Source organism: Protopterus annectens, chromosome 3.part0 (assembly GCF_019279795.1).
Source record: "Protopterus annectens isolate FY-2018-M chromosome 3.part0, PAN1.0, whole genome shotgun sequence".
NCBI lineage: Eukaryota > Metazoa > Chordata > Ceratodontiformes > Protopteridae > Protopterus > Protopterus annectens.
In genome coordinates this window covers 1,597,598,225-1,597,619,642 of record NC_056731.1, presented here as the reverse complement: position 1 = coordinate 1,597,619,642, position 21,418 = coordinate 1,597,598,225, and the positions used below count along the sequence as shown (strand labels likewise).

The 21,418-nt window shown below is 42.1% G+C and overlaps 1 protein-coding gene across 1 annotated transcript in view; it reads right to left on the bottom strand.

The window, feature by feature from the left end:
• Positions 1 to 21,418, bottom strand: part of MATN2 (matrilin 2) — a 658,816-nt gene that overhangs the window by 297,193 nt on the left and 340,205 nt on the right. Inside the window, exon 6 of the mRNA XM_044065933.1 lies at positions 17,942 to 18,064. Coding sequence (XP_043921868.1) covers positions 17,942 to 18,064 — 123 coding nt within the window. The remainder of the gene's footprint in view (positions 1 to 17,941; positions 18,065 to 21,418) is intronic.

Sequence of the window (21,418 nt, the reverse complement as noted above, 5' to 3'; positions counted from 1 at the left end):
CTGGACTATACTTCCCATGGTGTGTTGTGCACCCACACATGTGGGGAGTGCCTTATGTTGCTGTAACACATTCAACGGTTCCAGGTCCTGTGGAGTGGGTGAGGCTCAACACTGTTCAGGTGCAGGGTCTGTTTGTTCTGTAGTGCATGCATGACACATATTGGAAAACAATGTAATCCAATTGCTGCCATGCTTTTGGCTTTGGGGGGAGCTGTTCAGCCATTCTACATGTGATATCTCCTGGTATGATGTCAGAGACTATCGTCTGTGGGAGGTGGGTATGTATACATGGGCCTGTCTGATAGGATGTTGGCAATGTCAGTAAGGTACAGTTGTCCCTGACTCAGCACATATATGCGTGTACATTCCTATTTATTACATAGCTGAAGGACATGTCATGATTCTCAGTCTGGAATCCTTCTCAGCCACTCTTTACAAAACACCAACAAACCTGAGCACTAATCCCGGTTATACTCTTTTACACACTTAACACCCTACTGATCCTTTGTGCTCAGGCTACACAGTATGTCATCATAATACACTGGCATGTCCAGGGGTTGGTTTAATGTGTACTCTCCAGTCCAGCTAGTGAATATTGTGGTTATGACACAATGTCACATCTGCCTCATGTACACAGACAACCCTCTCCTCCTCACATCACACTCACATATATGTGGAAGATGTAACAATATTGACATACAGGACGCTGAGCTCTCTCGACCCATGACTGGCATAGTCTATCAGGTGGTGAGGGTGACCACACACACCACATATCAGTCTCACATACACTGATAGTGACAGCACACAAACCACATTATCACACATACACATATTTGGAGGCTCTACATACACTCTGTCTAAGCAGCAGAGACCTCCACAGTAGACACACATACAACTGCTACCCCACTACAATGCCCACATGTCACACAGTTCACAATGTCAGTGTGCCACACAGTCACTGCCCTTTGGGCTAAACAACACACCTGATACACTTGTTATAGGTGACACTTAATGTCAAACACACTGTCGTCCCACTCACCAGGCCAAACAAGGGAATAGTCACTTTGAGCTGTCTGTCAGGTGCCAGGATCCGCCACATAACACATGCACTCAGGTCACTCCAAAGCAAGTCCAGGACTGGCTCCATCATTGTCCAAGCTGGTGCGTACAACCTCAGACGTTTAGGTTCATAGGTTCATAGGTTCATACTAGGCTATCTGCCCAAGGGCATTTACAAGCCTAGCCCATAGTTTTGTGGCTTATGCCACCCCTTTAGTTTGGAGAAACTATGCCCATTATTTTGCTGTGCCTCTGTCGAGCAGTGACACTGAGGTAATCCCTGGGGTATATCTGCGATCTCCCATCCATTGGTCAAGATTCCTCTTGAACAAGGCCAGCGAGGTGCTCTGCCTCACATATACCGGGATTTTGTTCCACAGCATAGGGAGTCTTTGGGTGATGAATCTATCCCTCCAGCACGTCCTATTAATAACCGTGTCGAGGTTTAAGTCTCCTGCCCTTGTGGCTCTGAGGGATCTAGATTTTTTGAGGTGAAGCATGTTCATCAAATCTGGGTTTGACATGGCCTTGTATGTCAGGCACAGGTCACCTCTGAGCAAGCGGTAAGCAACTGAATAGAGCTGGAGTTCTTTCAGTCGGGCAGCATAAGACAGATTTTTGAGACCCTTTATCCTTTTGGTGAGGAACTTTGTGGCCTCTCCAGCTGCTGCAAGTGTCGGGTCAGATACATACCGAATGGGGCATTCTACTCAATCATTGGTCTGATGAGTGATGAGTATAGGGAGACTATGACCTCCCTTGATCTAGATGTGAATCCCTTCATGATAAGGTGGGCAATGTAGAAGGTCTTCCTAACTACTTTAGCAATATGAGTGTCGAATGAAAGGCTACTGTCAACCTGGGTCCCCAGGTCCCTGATAACTTCTTCTGTGCTCAGTGGATTGCCACCTATATGGTAGCTAGGGGTAACCTTGTTTTTCCCGAAGGGTATGGCTATGCATTTCTTGGCATTTAACTTTAGGCCATGGCTCTGGCACCAGTTATCCGTTTCTGTGAGACCCTTCTGAAGGATATCTGTGTCAGATGTGTTTTCAACTCTGGCCCAGTTTGCAGTCATCTGCAAACTTTGTCAACCATAACCCTCCTGTGTTTGCTTGTACTTCAGAAAAGTAGATGCCAAACAAGAGTGGGCCCAGGACTGAGCCCTGTGGGACACCACTTGTGACAGGCTTTGAGTCTGACATGGCGCCAGCAACTCTGACCCTGTGGGTTCTGTCACTCAGCCAGTTTGCAACCCATCTTGTGATGTAAGGGTTTACATTTAAGCTGATGAGTTTTTCAATGATACCCGAGTGGGGTATTGTATCGAAGGCCTTCGCCAGGTTGAGGTAGGCTGTATGGACTGCCTTTCCCTCATCAATGGCCTTGGTGACTGTTTGAAAAAGTCAACCAAGTTTAAAGGACGAGAACTGCCTTTGTCAAAGCCAAACTGGGTTGGATCCAAAGTCTGCAAATTCCCTATGTCTTTATTTATGAGATCCATTATGATCCTCTCCATGGCTTTGCAGATAAGGCTTGTCAAGCTAATGGGGCGGTAATTTCCAGGGTCGGTGGAGGCACAGCCTTTGTGAAGTGGGAACACAGTGGCTGTCGCCACTCCCTGAGTGCGTATCCGGAGGTGAGACTAAGATTAAACAGCTGTCCTAACTGCGGGTTTAAATCCTCGTTGAGTTATGGAGCACACAGCCGGGGACACCATCAGGTCCCATGGATGCTGTGTTTTTGCCTTGGAGAGCAGTTCTCACCTGGGCGTTAGAGATGTTTGGAGGGCTACAATCATTTGGTATAGATATCTCTCCTTTTGGGGGGGGGAGTTTGCACTGAACCTGTCAGCCAGTATGTTGGCAATGTCTGTAGGATCAGTAATCTTCACATCATTTTGAACTAATTCTGAGCATATCTGGGAGTTTCCTCCCATGTTTCTAACATAGCTAAAGAATGCCTTATGATTGTCTTTTGAGTCCTTAGCTATTTTTCTCTCAAAATTAGCTTTGGATGATTTTATGAGAGCTCTTAGCTTTTTACTTATAGTGATCAGCGGTGTCTTACCTTTTAAGGATTTTGCTCTATCTTGTAGTAGCTTCCTCCTTTTGTTGTAGAGTTTGTTTATGGCTGGGGTCCACCAGACTGGATGCTTGCCTTTGGTACAAAGAGTCTTTGTTTTGCTTGGGATTGCCTGATCCATGCAGCCCTGCAGGTGCTGGTAGAAGGCATTTGTAAGTGATTCAGTGGCTTGAGTAATGTTTACCGCCGGCTCGAGGGCCTTAAAGGAGACCACACTAGTCTTTAGAAGTGTGAAGTCGGCTTTCGAGAAGTTCTTTACTGTGGTCTTTTTTATTTCAGGTGGGGCGGGATGAGGACCTCCAGCGAGATTAGTTTGTGATCTGATCTCACCAGTGAGGGGTATACTTCCGGTGTTGAACATTGTGCTCCCATGTTCGTGATGATGAGATCAAGTATGTTTTCTCCTCTTGTGGGGATGGTGACTAGTTGTTCCATGGCATTTGAGTTTATGAATTCCAGGAACTTTTGGGCTAGAGTGTTTGGGCTTGAGTAGTGTTCCCAGTTTATATTAGGGTAATTGAAGTCACCTAGTATGATGGTGTTCGGAGATACATTTATCCCCTCCAGTGTTTTCAGGAAAGCCATGTGAGGTTCCTGAGTTTGCGAGGGTGGCCTGTAACATGCTACAAATTGCAGAGCAGTCTTGCCTATGGTTAATTGCACCTGGATGGTCTCCGATGCATCGTGCGTTGCCACCAATCTTGAGGTGTGGGTGTCCTTGATGAATATGGATAGCCCCCTCCTTTCTTGGTATTGTCCGGATTTTGGGGCCGGAACGCATGATATGAGGTAAAACCTGATAGTGCTGGGGTGCTCTCAGGAGCCTTGAGCCAGGTTTCTGTCACAGCACAGGCATCGATGTTCTCCATACTGAGAAGGGCCTCGAGTGCGTGCATCTTGAGGTTGAGACTTCTGGCACTGAGCAGCATTACCCTCAGTTTTTTTTCTTTATTGTGTTCTAGGGTGGTAGGTTTAGAATTTGAGCCTTGCCTAAAAAAGGCACTATGGGGGTGGCAAGAGTCTTTGCCAATATCCGGAATGCCAGGGGTGACAGGTGCAAGCTGTCCCTTGCGAAGCAGCGTGGCTTGTCCAGCATGTCATCCCAGGCAGACAGACATTGGATCCCCTTTGAATGACACCAGAGTTTAAGCCAATTGTTAAAGCTGATTATCTTATCTCTGTATTGTGGCATCATTCTTGGTGAAGGTAGGATACTGCTCAAGGTCAGGGTCATACCTGCTTGGGCTACATAATCAGAGAGCTCCTCAATGTCTCTTTTCATGTAGTCCAAGGAGGTACATTTCAGGTCATTTACACCAGCGTGGACAATGACTGAGTCGTACTTGTACCTGCTGTTGAGAGACCTGAGTGCTTGTGTTATGTGGCGGATTCTAGCGCCCGACAGGCAGCTTACTGTGACCTTCTCCTTACTCAGTCTGGTGAGCGGGACGTCAGTGTGTCTGACTATGGAGTCACCAATGACTAGTGTGTCTGGCATTGTGTTTGGCCTTAAGGGCTGTGACTGCTTGACACTCTGACTGTGTGGTCTATGTGTTGCAGGTGTTGTGTTCTGAGGTGGCCATTGTTTGGGTGTCTGCTTTGGTGGCCTCTGCTGTTTTGGTAGATTTTTGATCAGAGCCTCCGAGTATGTCTTTGTGTGTTTATTTGTATGATTTGAGGTTGTGATGGTACTATGTGAGACTGGGTCTATAGTGTGTGTGGTTACCTTCTCCTCCTGTCTGGTCTTGCCAGTCCTATGTTGAGAGAGCTCAGCCTCCAGTTTGGCCGTATCGTTGCATCTCTCGCATGTATTTGTGTTTTGTGGGAGGAGGAGAGGGTTGTCTGTGTACATGAGGCAATTGTAACATTGCCTCAATATTCCCAGGTTCACCAGATGTGCAGGAGAGGACATTAGCAACTGATCCCTCGACATGCTAGAAGGAATAGACAAAAAAACTTAAAAAAAGATTCCGGGGGACCGAGAAATGGGGTTAGCCTTTTTGGGGTACTATCTATAACAAGAGTGCTGTATCAAGGTGATAAGTACTGTAGGAGCAAGTGCTGGGCTTTACAGATAGAGAATAGTCTACTTGGAGTCAAGTAGAGATAATCTTTTTAGTTATAGGATACGCTGATTAGATCAGTAGTATAGTTCGAGGAAGGTAGTTTTAAGGGAAAATTTGAAGAGTGGACTTTAGGTAGCCCGAATAGTTTAAACCTGATTAACCGCCGCTGCCCTAGTGTGCAACGGTGGCAGCTCCACTAAATCATCATCGGCTAAAGCAGCTTTATAGCAGGGAGCTGGAAAAGACAGGAAATGACCCAAAATGGCCAATAAACTACAAGTTACTGCCTTAAACCACTCCTCTAAGGACAAACAGGCAGCTCAGTACTCCCCACTCTCACTGGTGAGTAAAGAAACTTCCCCCTGACCAAACAAGGAAAATGGTGAAACACAGGAACCAAGACAAAGCCCAGGGATCAGCAAAATCTGGTCTCTGGAACACTAGCTAGGAAAGTATGGAAAACAAAGATATTTTTTTTGTTTTTTACAGAAAGGCAGAAAACACAATAAATGCTATAATTTTCTCCCTGGACCACAGGATGTGAAACATAGAGGAACACTGCGATCATGTAGCCCAGCCCAGTATTACCCTGACCTTGGCTAGCATCTTACACTCACCAAGTATGATGTCACAGTATACCAACACACTGATCACGTTTAACAGTTGGCTAACATATTGGTGTTATTCAAAGGGGATACAGTGTCTGTCACCCTGGGGTGACATGCTCGACATGCCACGTAGCTTCCCTATGGACAGCTTGCACCTGTCACCCTTGGACCTTTGAATACTGGCTAGGGCAGTTGCTGCCACCATAGTACCTTATTTAAGCAGGGCTCAAAGGACAGAACCACCTCCACAGACATTACAGAGTACACGACACTGAGGGTAATGCTGCTCAACACCAGATGTATTACCCTCAAATTGCACCCACTCAGGAATCTCCTCAGTATGGAGGATAGCAATATCTGTGCACTAACAGACACATGGTTCAGGCTCCCACATGCACACCAGCACTACCAGGTTGTATTTTGTACCATGCTTTCTGACCACTAAAAATGAACCAACAACTGAACGAAAAATAAACCACAAATCTGCTAGTGAATAGACCAAACAAGCCAGAAAGCCAAAAATTTTGCACTTTTATCCACAATTTAATACATGAACTTCCTCAGAAATGTTACATGATAATCTCCAGTTCCTTAAATAACTCACAATACAGGAAATGACATCACATCCATCCAAATTGTAAAAAACAATGTTTTCTTGCGAATAATGTAATGATAAAAAAATAATAATAAATGAATAAAATGAAATACATGACAGTATACACAATGTGTTGAATCATAACTGTACTATACAAACATAATCTGCATGAACGCATAATACAGACATTTTACACAGACACACACACACACACACACACACACACACACACACACACACACACACAAAAATGTCAGTGTTGACACACACATAAAAATGTATATGTATATACATATATATAGAAAAATGTATACACACACATGCACATGCATGTGTGTGCAAAAGCCTACCTATACATTAAAAAACACTTTAAATTAATATACTCGTTGAGGCCAGGTGACCTGTCAGCCCCCAGCACAAGTTGCCACAGTGTCTCCTTACATTCTAAGGCATTATTAAAATTAATAAAAGATTTTAATAATGCCTTAGAATGTAAGGAGACACTGTGGCAACTTGTGCTGGGGGCTGACAGGTCATCTGGCCTCAACGAGTATATTAATTCTATACATTTTTATGTGTGTGTCAACACTGACATTTGTGTGTGTGTGTGTGTGTGTGTGTGTGTGTGTGTGTGTGTGTGTGTGTGTGTGTGTGTGTAAATGTCTGTATTATGCGCTCATGCAGATTATGTTTGTATAGTACAGTTATGATTCAACACATTGTGTATACTGTCATGTGTATTTAATTTTATTCATTTATTATTATTTTTTTATCATTACATTATTCTCAAGAAAACATTGTTTTTACAATTTGGATGGATGTGATGTCATTTCCTGTATTGTGAGTTATTTAAGGAACTGGAGGTTATCATGTAACGTTTCTGAGGAAGTTCACGTATTAAATTGTGGATGAAATCGCTAAATTTTTGGCTTTCTGGCTTGTTTGGTCTATTCACTAGCAGATTTGTGGTTTATGCTTTCTGACCACATAACTCGGAATGGCCAACACAAATAGGGGGTGTATCCATATACATCACAGATACACATACCTCCGGGTTGGTAGCACTGCACAAAGCATCACAGACCATACATATGCACCTAACATTGTGCAAATTGGCCTTTTGGTTTGTTGCCTGCTACAGACCACACTCCCCAACTCAGCAACCCCACTCAGCTTTCCTGGGAACATTGGACAATATGAAGGTCTCCCCAAACACCATTATATTGGGTGACGTCAAATACCCACACATTGACTGTGGATAGTACTCAGGCCACAACACCCTCGACCAACAGTTGCTACTATTTCTACACTCATATGCTATGGCACAACCAGTCACCACACCCACACGGGGGGACAACATATTGGACATGATCATCACCGACATGGGGACTCTGTGTTCCACACCTGCGATATACCCCTCATTGCTAAGGGCAGAACATACTTTATCTCACTGGACATCCATATCCCGTCCCCACACCCTTCCTGGGTAATGTTGGTGAACTTCCCATAGGAAAACGTCACACTCCTCCAAACCACGGTGGCATCCTTCAGAGACCCTGGGTCAGTGGTAAGTATGGCTCAGACTGCTGTATCCTTTACATACACATTCTATGGACACCTAGTGGACCGCATGGATCGTTACATCCAAAATAACAACTGGACTCATTCCTGCAATGGCAGTGGACCTGTGTGGTAGACCCCAGCCATTCATACGCTTTACAACAAATGGAGGAAGCTACTACATGATAGAGCATACCCCCATACAGGGAAGGCATCTGTGATCTGTACTAGCAGACAGCTACAATCACTTGGGTAATTTTGTCAGGCATGCTTCTAATGGACAATTGCACCAGACACGTTGGACATGCACAAGGCCTTCTTCAGTTGATTCAGGTACCTAGCTGGACACTCACTGATATGATGTGTGTTACTGCATACTGACTAAACATACCCTGAACCCACTGACATTGCCATCATCCTTGCAAACAGGTTCAGTGCAGATGTGTCCCCCACATCCCCCCTAAGGTGGTACTGTCCATAACAACAGAGTGTATCCTCCCAGACATCACAAGTAAACAGGTGAGTGCTGCCATCCCCACAGCGGACAACACAGCATCAATGGGACTAGACGATGTCCCAGCCTGTGTCGTACACAGCCTTCATGACAGACATAACGTCACTGTTCGACATAAGAGTTACTGGAGCATATGTACCCATGGAATGGCATACAGCGATAGTGGTCCCACTCCACTGACTACTGCCACAACAGACCACAGGCAATATCGGCCTAAAAGGCTAATTAGCCTGTTCTGCAAAGCTATGGGGTGTATTGTAATGGGACTCAAGCACATAGACATGGGAAACCTACAGACACTGGGTCCTACACATTACAGCATTGTTGTGGGCAGATCTTGCCTGTTGGACCTGTTCATATTCTTTCAACAGTTACAAAGGTCCATCAGTGTTGGGACGGTTGTCCACACAGCCTGCCTGGACCTTGCACAACCCTTCAACACAATACCCCACTCGTCCATTATGCATAGGCTCTCCAGCATCAATATCAACACATATCTGACACAATGGATTGCTACCTGGATCAGGGATAGCACCCACATGCTCAGTGTTGCAGGTGCCATGTCTGACTATACACCCATTACACATGGCATCCCACAAGGCTCAGTCCTGGGACCTCTCTTGTTCAGTATATATTTGTGTGATGTACAGGCTATCACAGGAGGGCTATGGCTGCCCATGTTTGCAGATGACTGCAAACTGGGTGCCATAATCAGCTCTCCTCCTGGCACATGCATACTCATACAGGGTCTCACAGAGATAGTTTGAATGGTGCCTGAGCCATGGCCCATGGCTACATGCCATTAGTTGCATAGTCATCCCCATTGAGGATGACAAAATGCCCACACATTACCACATAGGTTGTAATCCATTACATAGAGTAGTGGTTGTTACAGTTTTGGGAACACAACCTGTTTGTACTCTCGGATTTCACAATCCTATTGCCATAGTGGTTAGACAGTATGTCTACATAGCCCACCATATCCCACATGGTTTCACATATTGATCACGTGTGGTCATTGTGCCCCTATACTCTTCACAACCATGCTTGGTTACTATGCTACATTTGGGATGTACCTTACCTGACACATGCAGCAACTGTAATGGCCACAAATGTTACTCATCGAGCAGATGTAGGGACTCACACAGATGCCCTGCACAGTTCCAATACAGTAACCCCAGCTATACTCAGTCACTTACCACCTACATGGATGTGTTGTGTGCCTGTAGTTGCAGGCAATATCTGACCCAGACTTACTGGACATGCTCCACCTCAGGATATCTGACTCCCTTGGAGCTACACACTCCAGGGACATATACCACAGCACTGATGTTAAAAGGGCATGCTGGGGGGACAGATTATTATCAGAAAGCCTCCACTCACTCCAGAGTGTAGTCCTGGTTTTGCATACGCAGAGCCACCCACTGACCACCTACAGGTGACATCTTGACATGTGGATGGGTGATCACATGTTTACCCATGGGATATATTCTGGGTCCCTGCTAGACAGAGGCACAATACACTCAACATGAATGGGCTATCTTGTGCGACCTACTATTCAGAGGCACAGTGTTCTGATTAGACTGGGTTGCAGAAGCCAAACACACTCTGGCTATGCTTGTACATGCCCTAGGGCAGATAGCCTAGTATCAACCTCTGAATCTATGATAATTTTCATGATGCACAATGTTTATTGCTGATACTGTTTGCAGGTTTTTATCATCTTTGCTTTCACACTTTCTATGAACCGCTTAGGTATCTGCAGAACATATTTGCTTATGGCAGGGTTGCACTATATTATTTATGCATCTGTTGTCATATCAGTGTGTGCACAGGGCAGATTGCTGGGTAGTGAGAGGTCCCTGGGTTAACACATGCAACTGCCTGCTATATTTGGCCCAATGCTGTACTCCAACATGGCCTGTGTGGGCATGCCCAATTTAGACTGTCAGTGTTCTGTTGCCTGACATTTGTCTCATGTATTCAAGTGTGTGAGCATGCCCAGTGTGACCTTTCAGTATGTTGCTGTCTGAGGTCCACTACATTTGTTGATGTATGTCTACATGTCCAGTATTAACATTTGTACTGTGTGTGTTCAAAGTCAGGTTCTATTCTTACTGCAGGACTCACCTTTGTGTCATAACTCGACAGGGATTATGCTGTGCATACAGGGTTTCCATGAAATACTTTGCATAGACTTATCAACATTTCTTCATACAAGATAGCCACTGCAATGCTGTCATGGTTTAGTGGTTCAGTACTATGACTATAGTGCACAGTGTCATGGGTTCGAGACCCATCACTGCTTATGCTCTCATACTGAGCAGACCAGACTGCTTAGGGACCAGTAGAGCAAATATGAGCATGTTGGCTTTTGTTCAGTTATGCCCTACCTAGACCCAGCTTGTCTAACATTGCTCAATATTAACCGTCATTGCTGGACATTGGCCAATATTACTCTACATTGACCACATTTGTAGTAGTTGGTGTGTGTGATTTTGTTTACATATACTTCATGATGGTAAATGCTGTTTAGCACTGCTTTATATTGCTTAACACATGACAATCATGCCTCAGGTGTTGATGCAGGGCTGCCTATGTCGGATGCACATACTACACTCCCTATACATGTTTGAAAGCAGGTAGTGTCAACGTAGGCATACTTTTACTATATGTGCGGGTCAGAGAGAGGTATAATTTCCAGAGTTCCTACTGAGCCAGTGTATGTGCTATGCATTGCCTCTTTGCCAAGGCCAAAGCATACTGGACACATCTCCTTCTGCCTACTGGGGCAGGCTCAGGTTGTTTCTCCTCCGAGTCACGCTCTGCCTGTGATGGCCTTGGCAATGGTGGGGGCTGTTTGGCCCAGGCCTATGCTGGTCCTGCTGCAGCTGTTTCCGCAGGATCATATTATGTAGCATAGCACATACCATGACAATTTGGGTACATGTAGTTGGTGAGTACTGCAAGGCTCCACCAGATGTGTCCAGGCACCAGAACTGTGACTTGAGCAGCCCCAAACACACGCTCGATTACATTTCATGTTTGTGCGTGTGCCTCATTATGGTGTTCCTGTTCAGGTGTGTGTGCTTTTCTGATGGGTGTCATCAGCCACGGCTCCAGTGCATAGCCAGCATCCCCCACTAGGTGATCATGTGGGATGTCCCCATTGGCAAATGTCTGGTACAGCTGCATCAGATGCCAGATATGGGAATCATGGTAGCTTTCAGGGCAGCCAGCACACACATTCAGTATTATGCCCTGGGCATCACACATGACCTGGCAGTTGATGGAGGGGAAGCCCTTGCGGTTGAAGTAGACCCTACCCCGCTCACCGGCTTGTGCTTTGATGCATATGTGCGTGCATTCTATTGCACCCATTACCTCAGGGTATTCCGCTATTTGCTGGAAGAGACGTATATTGCTAGCCAATACCTCACGGGAATTGGGGAAATATACATGATCACCGACATGTGCTGACATGGCATCCGGGAACTGGTACAGTACCCTGGATGCTGATGCCTGTGATATCCCCATCATATCACCAGTTGATCTGTGGAAGGTAAATGTTGCTAATATTCTTAGGCCAACACATACCTTACTTTCCACTGGGATGGATTCCCCTCTGTTGGTTCTGTGTGTGAGGCGTGGCCTGCACAGCTCAACAATTTGCTGCAAGGGGTCTCTGTCCATTCTGTAGCGCTCCACTATCTCCAGCTCATATAGCCCCTGGTAGGTAACCCTGGGCCTGTACACTCTTCTCCGTCTCCTCACTGTGGGTTGTCCAGCAGCATTTGCATTATCACCACCCTCAGCATGTTGCATATGTCACCTTATAACAGCAATGGCAGCCCCTAACATTTTTTTGTCTCAGTGAAGCTTTTTCAGTTTTCACCTCTATTAGCTTACTGCAGTGTTGCAGTGTCTCTTAAGAGAAACATAATGGACTGTTGTTTGCAGAGTTTTTAGTGCTGGGCTGGGCTGGGCTTGTGTTCTGCCTGGCTAATTGCCTGTTCTGATTGTTTTCACCTGCTAGCTCTGCTAGTACTCCCTGGTAACTTCCCACTATTTGGCGTGCTTCCTTTTTCCTTTCTGTTTCCTCAGGCGGGGGAGCACCGCACACACAAGTGCAAACACGTGCACAGCAGCCAACACGCGTGCACACATGCTTACACGGACTAAAACTTGCTTATTCTTGTTAAAATGCACGCACACCAGTACAAACACGCTTACAACTGTTTACAACTGTTTACACGGCCTTACATATGCTTACTCAAGGCTACACATGTGCACACACGGTTACACGCGCGCACACTGTCTTACTTTGGTTTACTGGCACACACATGAGCGCATGCACGCTCAGCAGGAAACTTTGGTGTTATCCACGGCATACACCTTCGATTTCTTGACTGTACCTGGCCTACCTGTTGACACACCTCTTTCACTATTATGTGAATGTAAGCTGACACATGACACTCTGCTCCAATGAGCTTCACTCCTTTCATACATACCCCTCGTGATGTCACCTATCTTCTACTCTGTTACTCCCCTTATCCTACTCCTACATTCCACTGACTGTGCTCATTTGCTATGTAAACTTGCGATTCACTATCCTAACTCTCATTTGAGTTTCCCCCCCGTAGCAACCTCTACTCTGTGGCCATGTTGTCTTCAGCCTGCCATTCTTTTGCATTGTAAATTCTTTTTAGCTATAAAATCCACATTTGTGGATCTTAATTATTAATTTTCTGCTTTTAGGGTGCAGCGCGTTTGCGTGGCGCTGCGCTACGGTTAAACCCTCGAGATCGGGATAAAACTAAAAGTTATTTTATTTTTAATTTGCATCCCTTCCTGTTGCCAATGGCCATATTTTTGGCCATTGTCATGCTTCTTCCTGTACATTCATGCTTTATTTCCAGCTGACACGGCTCCATTTTGCTATTTGCAGAACCGTACTCAGTTATCAACTGAGTACGTTTCTGCAAGTAACACTACTCCTACTCGGACAGGTTCGGGTTTCCTGGATCGCAAATTTACCTCATTTGCATAGCTTTCGCCTGCAATTGAGGTAATTTCCATATCTCAGCCCTGTCCGTGTAGGACTAGTTTAGAGATCTCAGTTGCACGCCCCTACCGGCTGTTCCTGGATCGCTCGGCGGACATGTTGGCTGCATGGAGTCTTACTCTACTCTAAGACTCTGTGCAAGCCTTCGTGAATCCGGCCCTGTGTGTAGCAAACAGAATATATGTATAAGGAAAAAAATCAGTAAGTCATGAAAACTGATGTTATTGGAAGTGGGCTTGATAAAGAACACATTAATGAATGCATAAAGCCAGTGTATGATGTAATGAAATTTTTATTTTTGCCCATGGCAAATATGGACCAACTTTACTGGTGATGCTGTATTGTTTTCCAACCCATTTGTGTTATTCTCTAATGAACTATCCTCTCAAAATCTTTTTCTGATGGGGGATTCCTTTGCTTAAATGCAGATTTGCTTTTTTTTTTATGAACCTGTCTTTAGCAATAATTTGAGGAGGGAAAGAACAGTAAGTACCTTGTGGTGGTTTTATGCTGCAGGTAGAATAAATTTATGGCTCATCTCATAACCTTCACCTTGGTTCTACTGTTTAGTGCCATCAGTGTAACAGCCCTGCACATGCATGCTATCATCAGTGCCAGCACTTTTTCCATGAGAGATCATTTTGCATGAGATTATCCCCCAGACTCTGCTGGAGGCAGAACCTACAGTGACCTCTTTATCCATACTCCCTTCTTCTAAGGAGGAAGAATTGTTTAAAATTGTACTTGTTTTAAAATGTATTACTGGAGCTTTTCTCCTCGGGTCTCCACTGAAAATGGGCCACAAGCCCAGTTGGACAAACCTGGTTAACAAATGTCAATAAATAAATAAATAATAACTAAGAACTGGCATCACTCACTTACTCCTCCATTTCCTCTCTCAACACCACTTTCTGCTGAAATTCAGACCTGGGTTACCAGCAATACAGGTGGATCCCCTGTGCTCTGCTACAGTAGACAGTCTTGTTAGTAGTAAGGTATCTGTGCTCTAGAAATAAGCTGATGTTGTGCTTATTTCATGACAATAAAATATGTCACTGCCAGCTCTTTGGTGTTAGATCTGAGCAGGTAAGTTAGTTATCATAAGCATGGTTTCACTAATACGAGACGGAGATGGGCAGAAGGTACTGAAATATGTTCACAAGTTGAGATGTTGAGGTCAAAACTAAGCAAATAACCAAATTTTTCACATCTATTTATGATTCTTTATGTGATAATTTATCTGCCAACACCATAGTGTAGGAGTGCAGTAAATGATTTGATTGTGACATTCAAAAAGTATTAACTGACAACAGAAAAAAAGTAAAGGTTAAAACTGTCGGTGCCGGTTAATCTATATGAATGATGTGGGGTAGATAGAGGAATAGCTTAGAATTTGGGCCTGGGCCTTATTTTATTTAAATGATTCTCCACATTCTAGAAACATGCTATTAGTTAAAAAAAATGGATGATGTAAATAGAACTGTCAAGAGTACAGGAACACTGAAATAGAGCTATATAGTTCACTGTATGCTGGTCTCATAGATGCTCAAGTCTAGACAAAGAGGTTTCTTTCCCAAATGTTACTGCAACCTCAGAGTTAGTTTATAAGTAAAGGGATGTTGGGGCGGGTCTACCTCACCTTATCGCAAGTTGAAAAAATCGAATGGCAATAATGTCGTAAATGCCGTACATCGAAAGTGTTGTTGTGGGATCATGGTACAGTGGGGATGAGAAAATTTGTTCTTTTCTCACTGTAGTGCGATCTCGGAGTTGGTATATATAATTAGAGGGGGGTGTGGGGGGAGCAGCCCCCCACAAGAACAGTTTTGATGTACGGCATTTTTGATGTTTATGCCGATCGATATTTTCATCTTTTGCCAAGATAATATAGACGCGTTGGGGCAGATTTTCCATACTAAGAAGTCCAAGGCCCCACTAAAATGCCTTTTCTTGTTTATTTTCAAGAGGCTGCAGCTAGTTCTGTTAACTTACAATAAATTAAAATCTGCAGTTAGTTCTATTTTAACAGGACAACTTATAATAAGTTAAAATTACAGCTATTTATGGATAGGATAAATTTATGAAATATTTCAAACCAGATTAATGATTTATATAAAACAAGGGCAAAGTGCTGCATTTGGGAGCAAATACTTACAGAAAGTAAAAAGTGTAGTGAAAGGAGAAATTATTCTTGAATAATATGTCTTCCTGAATGGATTTCTCCAAGTTATACAACAGTGTTAGTAATGAGGTTAGTATAGGAGGAGAAGGGGTGTGGTACTGAGAACAGTAACAACAAGGCATAGAGAGTCATGATTCGCCTATATCGTTATTGTGTAAACCTCACCTGAAATATTCAGTATGGTCTCTGAGGCTTCTTTACAAAATTACTGCAGTGTAAGTTTGCCAAAAATAGGAAAGACTGATGTGTGTTTCACATTAAGAGCATTGAAATGTGCAGCACATCATAGTTGCCCGATTTACTAAAATATAGAGAAAAGCTAATTTTGATGTATGAATGCATTCTTAAAAGCTAAATATGGGATTAAATGCTTGGGTATAAAGTTTTCTAAAACTGATTATTCAACTACTGGTGCAGACATACATTTGGTGTTGCAAAAAGTCTTCCAGGGGAAAAACAGAAGAAAGAAAGGACAAATAAATGAATAAATGGCTGGCTGGCTGGACGGATGGATGGAAGTAAGGATCAGTGGATGGATGGACAAAAATGAATGGCTGAATGAATGAATTAATGAATAAATGGATGAATGAGTATATGAATGAACAGATGTTGAATCTGCATCGGTAAGAAACAAGCATGTTGTTGCAATAAAACTTGTAGTTGGCTAGTTGATACTTGCTTATTATGGATAACAAAGTATAAATAAATAAATAGAGACAGACTCAGTCAATAAAATCAGGCTTCACTGAGTGCAGATGCAAAGTAGCTGACTGAAAAAAAACAATTCAATGCCTGATAATCTCATTACATTATAAATGTACACAAACTTGTGTTCTTTGAAGTTATTGAAGCTGCTCTCCTCTACAGAGGCAGTGAACAATGCCTCTTTAGCCCCTAATTAAGTATTAGTACCACTGAGAATTGTACATCACACAGGTTAAAACTATTCCTCATATGAAGTGATCTTGAATGAAACAAGCTGCATCACTGAAAATTCACTTTTGTGGAGAGAAGATGTACTGAAACATGACATGAAGAGAACTCCATCAGCAATGTGACTATCATGTGCTGTCAGTGCAAACAGGTTAAAGGTAATTACCTAGTTATCAGAGAACTTAAGCTTTTACCCAGTAGTCTCTAGTATATGTGTACATAATAGGCTGGTTGATTATAACTTACAATAGGAGACAGTAGTTTAGTAAAGAATTTGTTAGAACTCAAATAGTGAGAGATTATTCAAAAGGTACATGTTATTCAAAAGGTACTTAAAAAAAAACCTGGGTTAGACCTCTGAGGCATGGCTGTAATTATTTGCACTACAAACTATACTGAATACTGTGCTTCCCTGTTTTGTGGTACACATACCCACATTGGAAAAAAAATCATGTACTGTTCGACTGCTTGCATTTAAGAAACTAAGTCTTTAACCTAAAACTACATACCATAGTTTCCACCACTTTGGAGGACTCTTCATTTTTACTAAGAGAAATACACTTCCAAGTCTCATTGCCTTGGACACACACACACACACACACACACACACACACACACACACACACACACACACACACACACACACAAACCACAATCTGCAGCATCCATAAATGTTGAACAAACATTGTGAGTAAATGTTTGGTTTAGTGATTTGACAATGTTTTATATTTACTGCTTTGAGTAAAATTTTACTTTGGTTATTCTATCATAGAGATATAGTAGCCAAGCTTTTGTCTGGGTTCAGTTTAAAGAAAAAATGCAAGCTTAGCTGTAGTGCAGAACTTGCAAAAGGATACCATGTTTTCATTCTTAGTCATCTGATTCATTTTTCAGAATCACAGAAAATCTTGAACTTATTTTTGCAAGCAATAGGTAGGTACAAGGAAGACAATGTCGTGAATTATTAACCAGATGACTGTAAGAGGTACGCACACCTACAGGCAATTTAAGATGTCATCAGTTCACCTACCAGCATGTTTTCAGAATGTGGGTGGAGATCACAAATTCTGACAGAACCACTCATGGGCACAAGTAGGACATGCAAAATACACACAACAGGTACAGCAGCCAGGAATCGAACCAGGGAACTAAGAGCTGTGATAACTTCTGCACTATTATACTATAGTAATATCAGAAATGCAGTTTATCTGATAATAGATTATAATAATATCATTGTCAGGAAAGATTTTTTTTTACCAAAACAAATTACTTACTTTTGCAAGTCTTTCTGTCTACATTAAGAGTGAACCCTCTTCGACACCTGCACATGTATGAATCTTCAGTGTTAACACACTCATGCTCGCAGCCATGGCCACCTAATGCACAGTAGTCAATTTCTGAAATAAAATGGAATATTAATTTTCTTTTTTTGTTTATTTCAGAATTCTTGTAGTTCCTAAGTCCTGCTCTCCTCACCGATTTATCACGCAGTCCTACTTTGTTAGGACATGTCTGTCTATCTGTCTATAATGTGAAAGAGAGAAGGGGGTGTGTAAAAAATGATTGTAAATTGGATGGAAGTTTAAGTAACATATGCATACTGGATGAAACAGTAGAAAATAAATGCCTTTATTATAAAGATATTATTAAAACACAGCAGCTAACATCTTGCTATCATTCCATACATGTTAAGGAAATAACACAAAATACAATGTCCTTAACCTCTGCACCTTATTTCATAACCAGTCAAAGATGCCTAATTTGTTCATTAACAGCAAGGCTGCCTAATTAGTTATATAACAGACTGAAAATGGAAAGAGAAACTTACGGACAGACATAAAAGTGCACAATGATACACTGAATATATTACATGCTAAAATCCTGTAAATAACATTCATTAAATGCTGTAAAAAGTACAACTATATTGAATAATTATAAATAAAAATTGAACAAATAAGTGCCAGACTAGCATCATAAAATTAACTACAAGTAGTAAATAAATAAAAGCTTCTGTATTAGAAAAGTTGTCTCATACATAATTCATTTCACATGCTCTCAGAGTAAATGCTGTCTATGTAAAAAGGAACAAAGGGTAATTTCTATATAATAAAAGGGTAACTTTTTTTTTAGGGGGGGGTTTGATGTAAAATAAAAATAACTCAAATTAACAGTCTGCTCTCTGTGTGTCTCACTGAAATGTTTGACTGTGGGGTTGCCTTCTGACTTGTTTCTTATGTTATGAAGGTGTTTCAGTATAAAAAGTCTTACCTTTCTGAATGCATAACTTATGTAACATTATTGACAGGGGCATATAACGGCATATAACAGCCCAGCTGTTACAACAGTCATACCTAGTATTTGCTACACATAGTTACTTATACAATGAATTAAGATTTTGACAAATAATTGCAATCTGTGTACCAGAGTAAGGTCTGCTATCTCAATCTGAAACAGTGTCCTGAACAATTCCAACCACAGCATATGCTGTTGAATATGCAACCTTATCACACAAGCTGAGTAATCCTTAAAATATATGTTCACTGCACATTTTCAAAACTCCATTAGAATGTCATCACTAAATAAAGCATGTCATTGTATTGTAATTATAATTGCTACCCTTTCACTACAGAGAGTATATCTACTAGCCTGCTTCTGCAGATCTCTCAAGAATTTTTCTATTTTAACTGGCATTTAGTGATGGCATTGTAGAGCAGTCCCACAGTTTCTTTTAATGGCCATGGATCACATTTTAAGTTTTTGGTAGAAAATAATTTTATAATTGTCAGTGTTTATTTTATTTTATTTCTATGTGTATTGTTTGTCTCACTGTTTTTCTGCATTGCAATTTCTTGTTAGGCATTCTTAAACATTACATTCGCACAAACCCATCTGGACTCCACTCTACTATATGCCTCTCCAATTTTAACTAATCTCAGGAAAACTGACTTATCTAAGCTAGAAGCATGTTATAATAAAATTGCTAAGTTTGCATCTGACTGCCCATATAGAACACATTATTGTACAGCTTTAAGGACACTAGACTGGCTTGAGCTTCCCAACATTATTCTTTACAACCAACTCTCTGTAACTCACAGAATTGTAACACAACCAACCAGAACCCCTGCACTACAGAATCTCATCCTTCCTTACAGTTCCAGCAGACCACTTTGCTCTAATAAGAACTTACTCACCATCTCCTAGGCCAACAACACTGCAGGAGAATCTTTATTTCCAACTATATATCTCATATATGGAACTTCCTCCCTAAATCCATTCTCTCAATTTCATCCACTAACCACTTTAAGCCATCACTTAAAGCTTAAGTGGCTATGTTCCTGTATTAACCCTTCATGAATGCTCTGATACATCACAGTATACCCCAACCATATCCAACTTCTTCTCCAGTGTTTAATCCTTTATTCCTACCAACCTGTCTTAACCTTATATCTTGAGATAAGTCATACTTTGCAAATAGTACTAGCTATGTTCAAAGCATAGGGTTTGTTGTCAAGATGTAACAAATTTGTATTTTCTTATGTATACTACATTTTGTTTACTTTATACTTTATTATAGAGTATTGTAATGTGTGCATTAAAATTTACTGTTACTTGTGCAGCTTTTCTCTCTGGACCTCCGCTGAAAAAGGACCTGTGTCCAGTTGGACTTTCCCAGTAAACAAATGTTAAATACAATAAATAAATAAATATGAATGGTTCCTTTGAACTTAATAATTATTCTGAGTACTAGAAATAGTATGGCCATTACTTATTAACTTGTTTTTCTTATTGGTAATGTGATGCACCCTCTGCAGTAAGTTCAAATTACAGTCCATGTTCATAAGCCTATCAGTTATCTCTTTTGTGGTATTTTCAACTCTACTAAATTCTGAGCAAATTCATGTAGCTTTGAAATATTCCTTGTAAGTCAGATACATAAAAAGCAAGCTTGAATGGACACCTTATGCTGCACAGAAAGATTTAGTTGCTGTGAGCTTGTGAAATACCACAATCTGCTTTATTTTTCATGTACAATCTAACATCAAAATAATCACTGTATGTGTCATGTAGTGTATATTAAAAGGTTAATCCAAACTTGTTTGATTGAGTAAGTCGAAAAAGGGATCAAGTCTCAAGCACTTGAAGACCTCTGCCTCAAAGCCAGGGACTCAAGCATGTTGTAGCTCATGTAGGATGCTGCTCACATTCAGACTCAAACAGGGGATTATGCAAGTAGCTGGGGAGAAAGTGGGAGGGGTGGGAGTATAGATTAGGGCAGGGGACTTCTAAGTTTAGGGAGTAGGTGAGGTGTTCTAGGGTTAGGGAGTGTAAGGAGAGTTTTAAGGTTAGGGAGTAAGAAGGGAGCTTAAGTTTCAGGAGCATAGGAACAGAGTTTTAGAGTTAAGGAGTGGGAAGGGCATTTTAAGTTTAGGGGTGAGAAGTGAGTTTTGGAGTTAGGGAAGGAAGTTTTAAGTTTAGGGAGCAGGAGAGGAGTTTTATGGGTGGGGAGTACTCTGGGAATTTAGGGTTTAGGAAGAAGAGTTTTAAGGTAAGGTAATGAGGACGCAGGTTAGGAACTGGATGGGAGTTTTAGGGTTAGAGTTAAGGCTCTGGTAGGGCTAAACAGTTTCACAGTGCTGGGTGTTGGAAGGGTTAAGTAGTTATGGAAGATTGGCTAGTGGGGCTAGTGGGAGTCTGAGCACTTATATTTTACAGGGAAGTTAGCTTGGGGGCACTTATGAGCTTAAGATGTG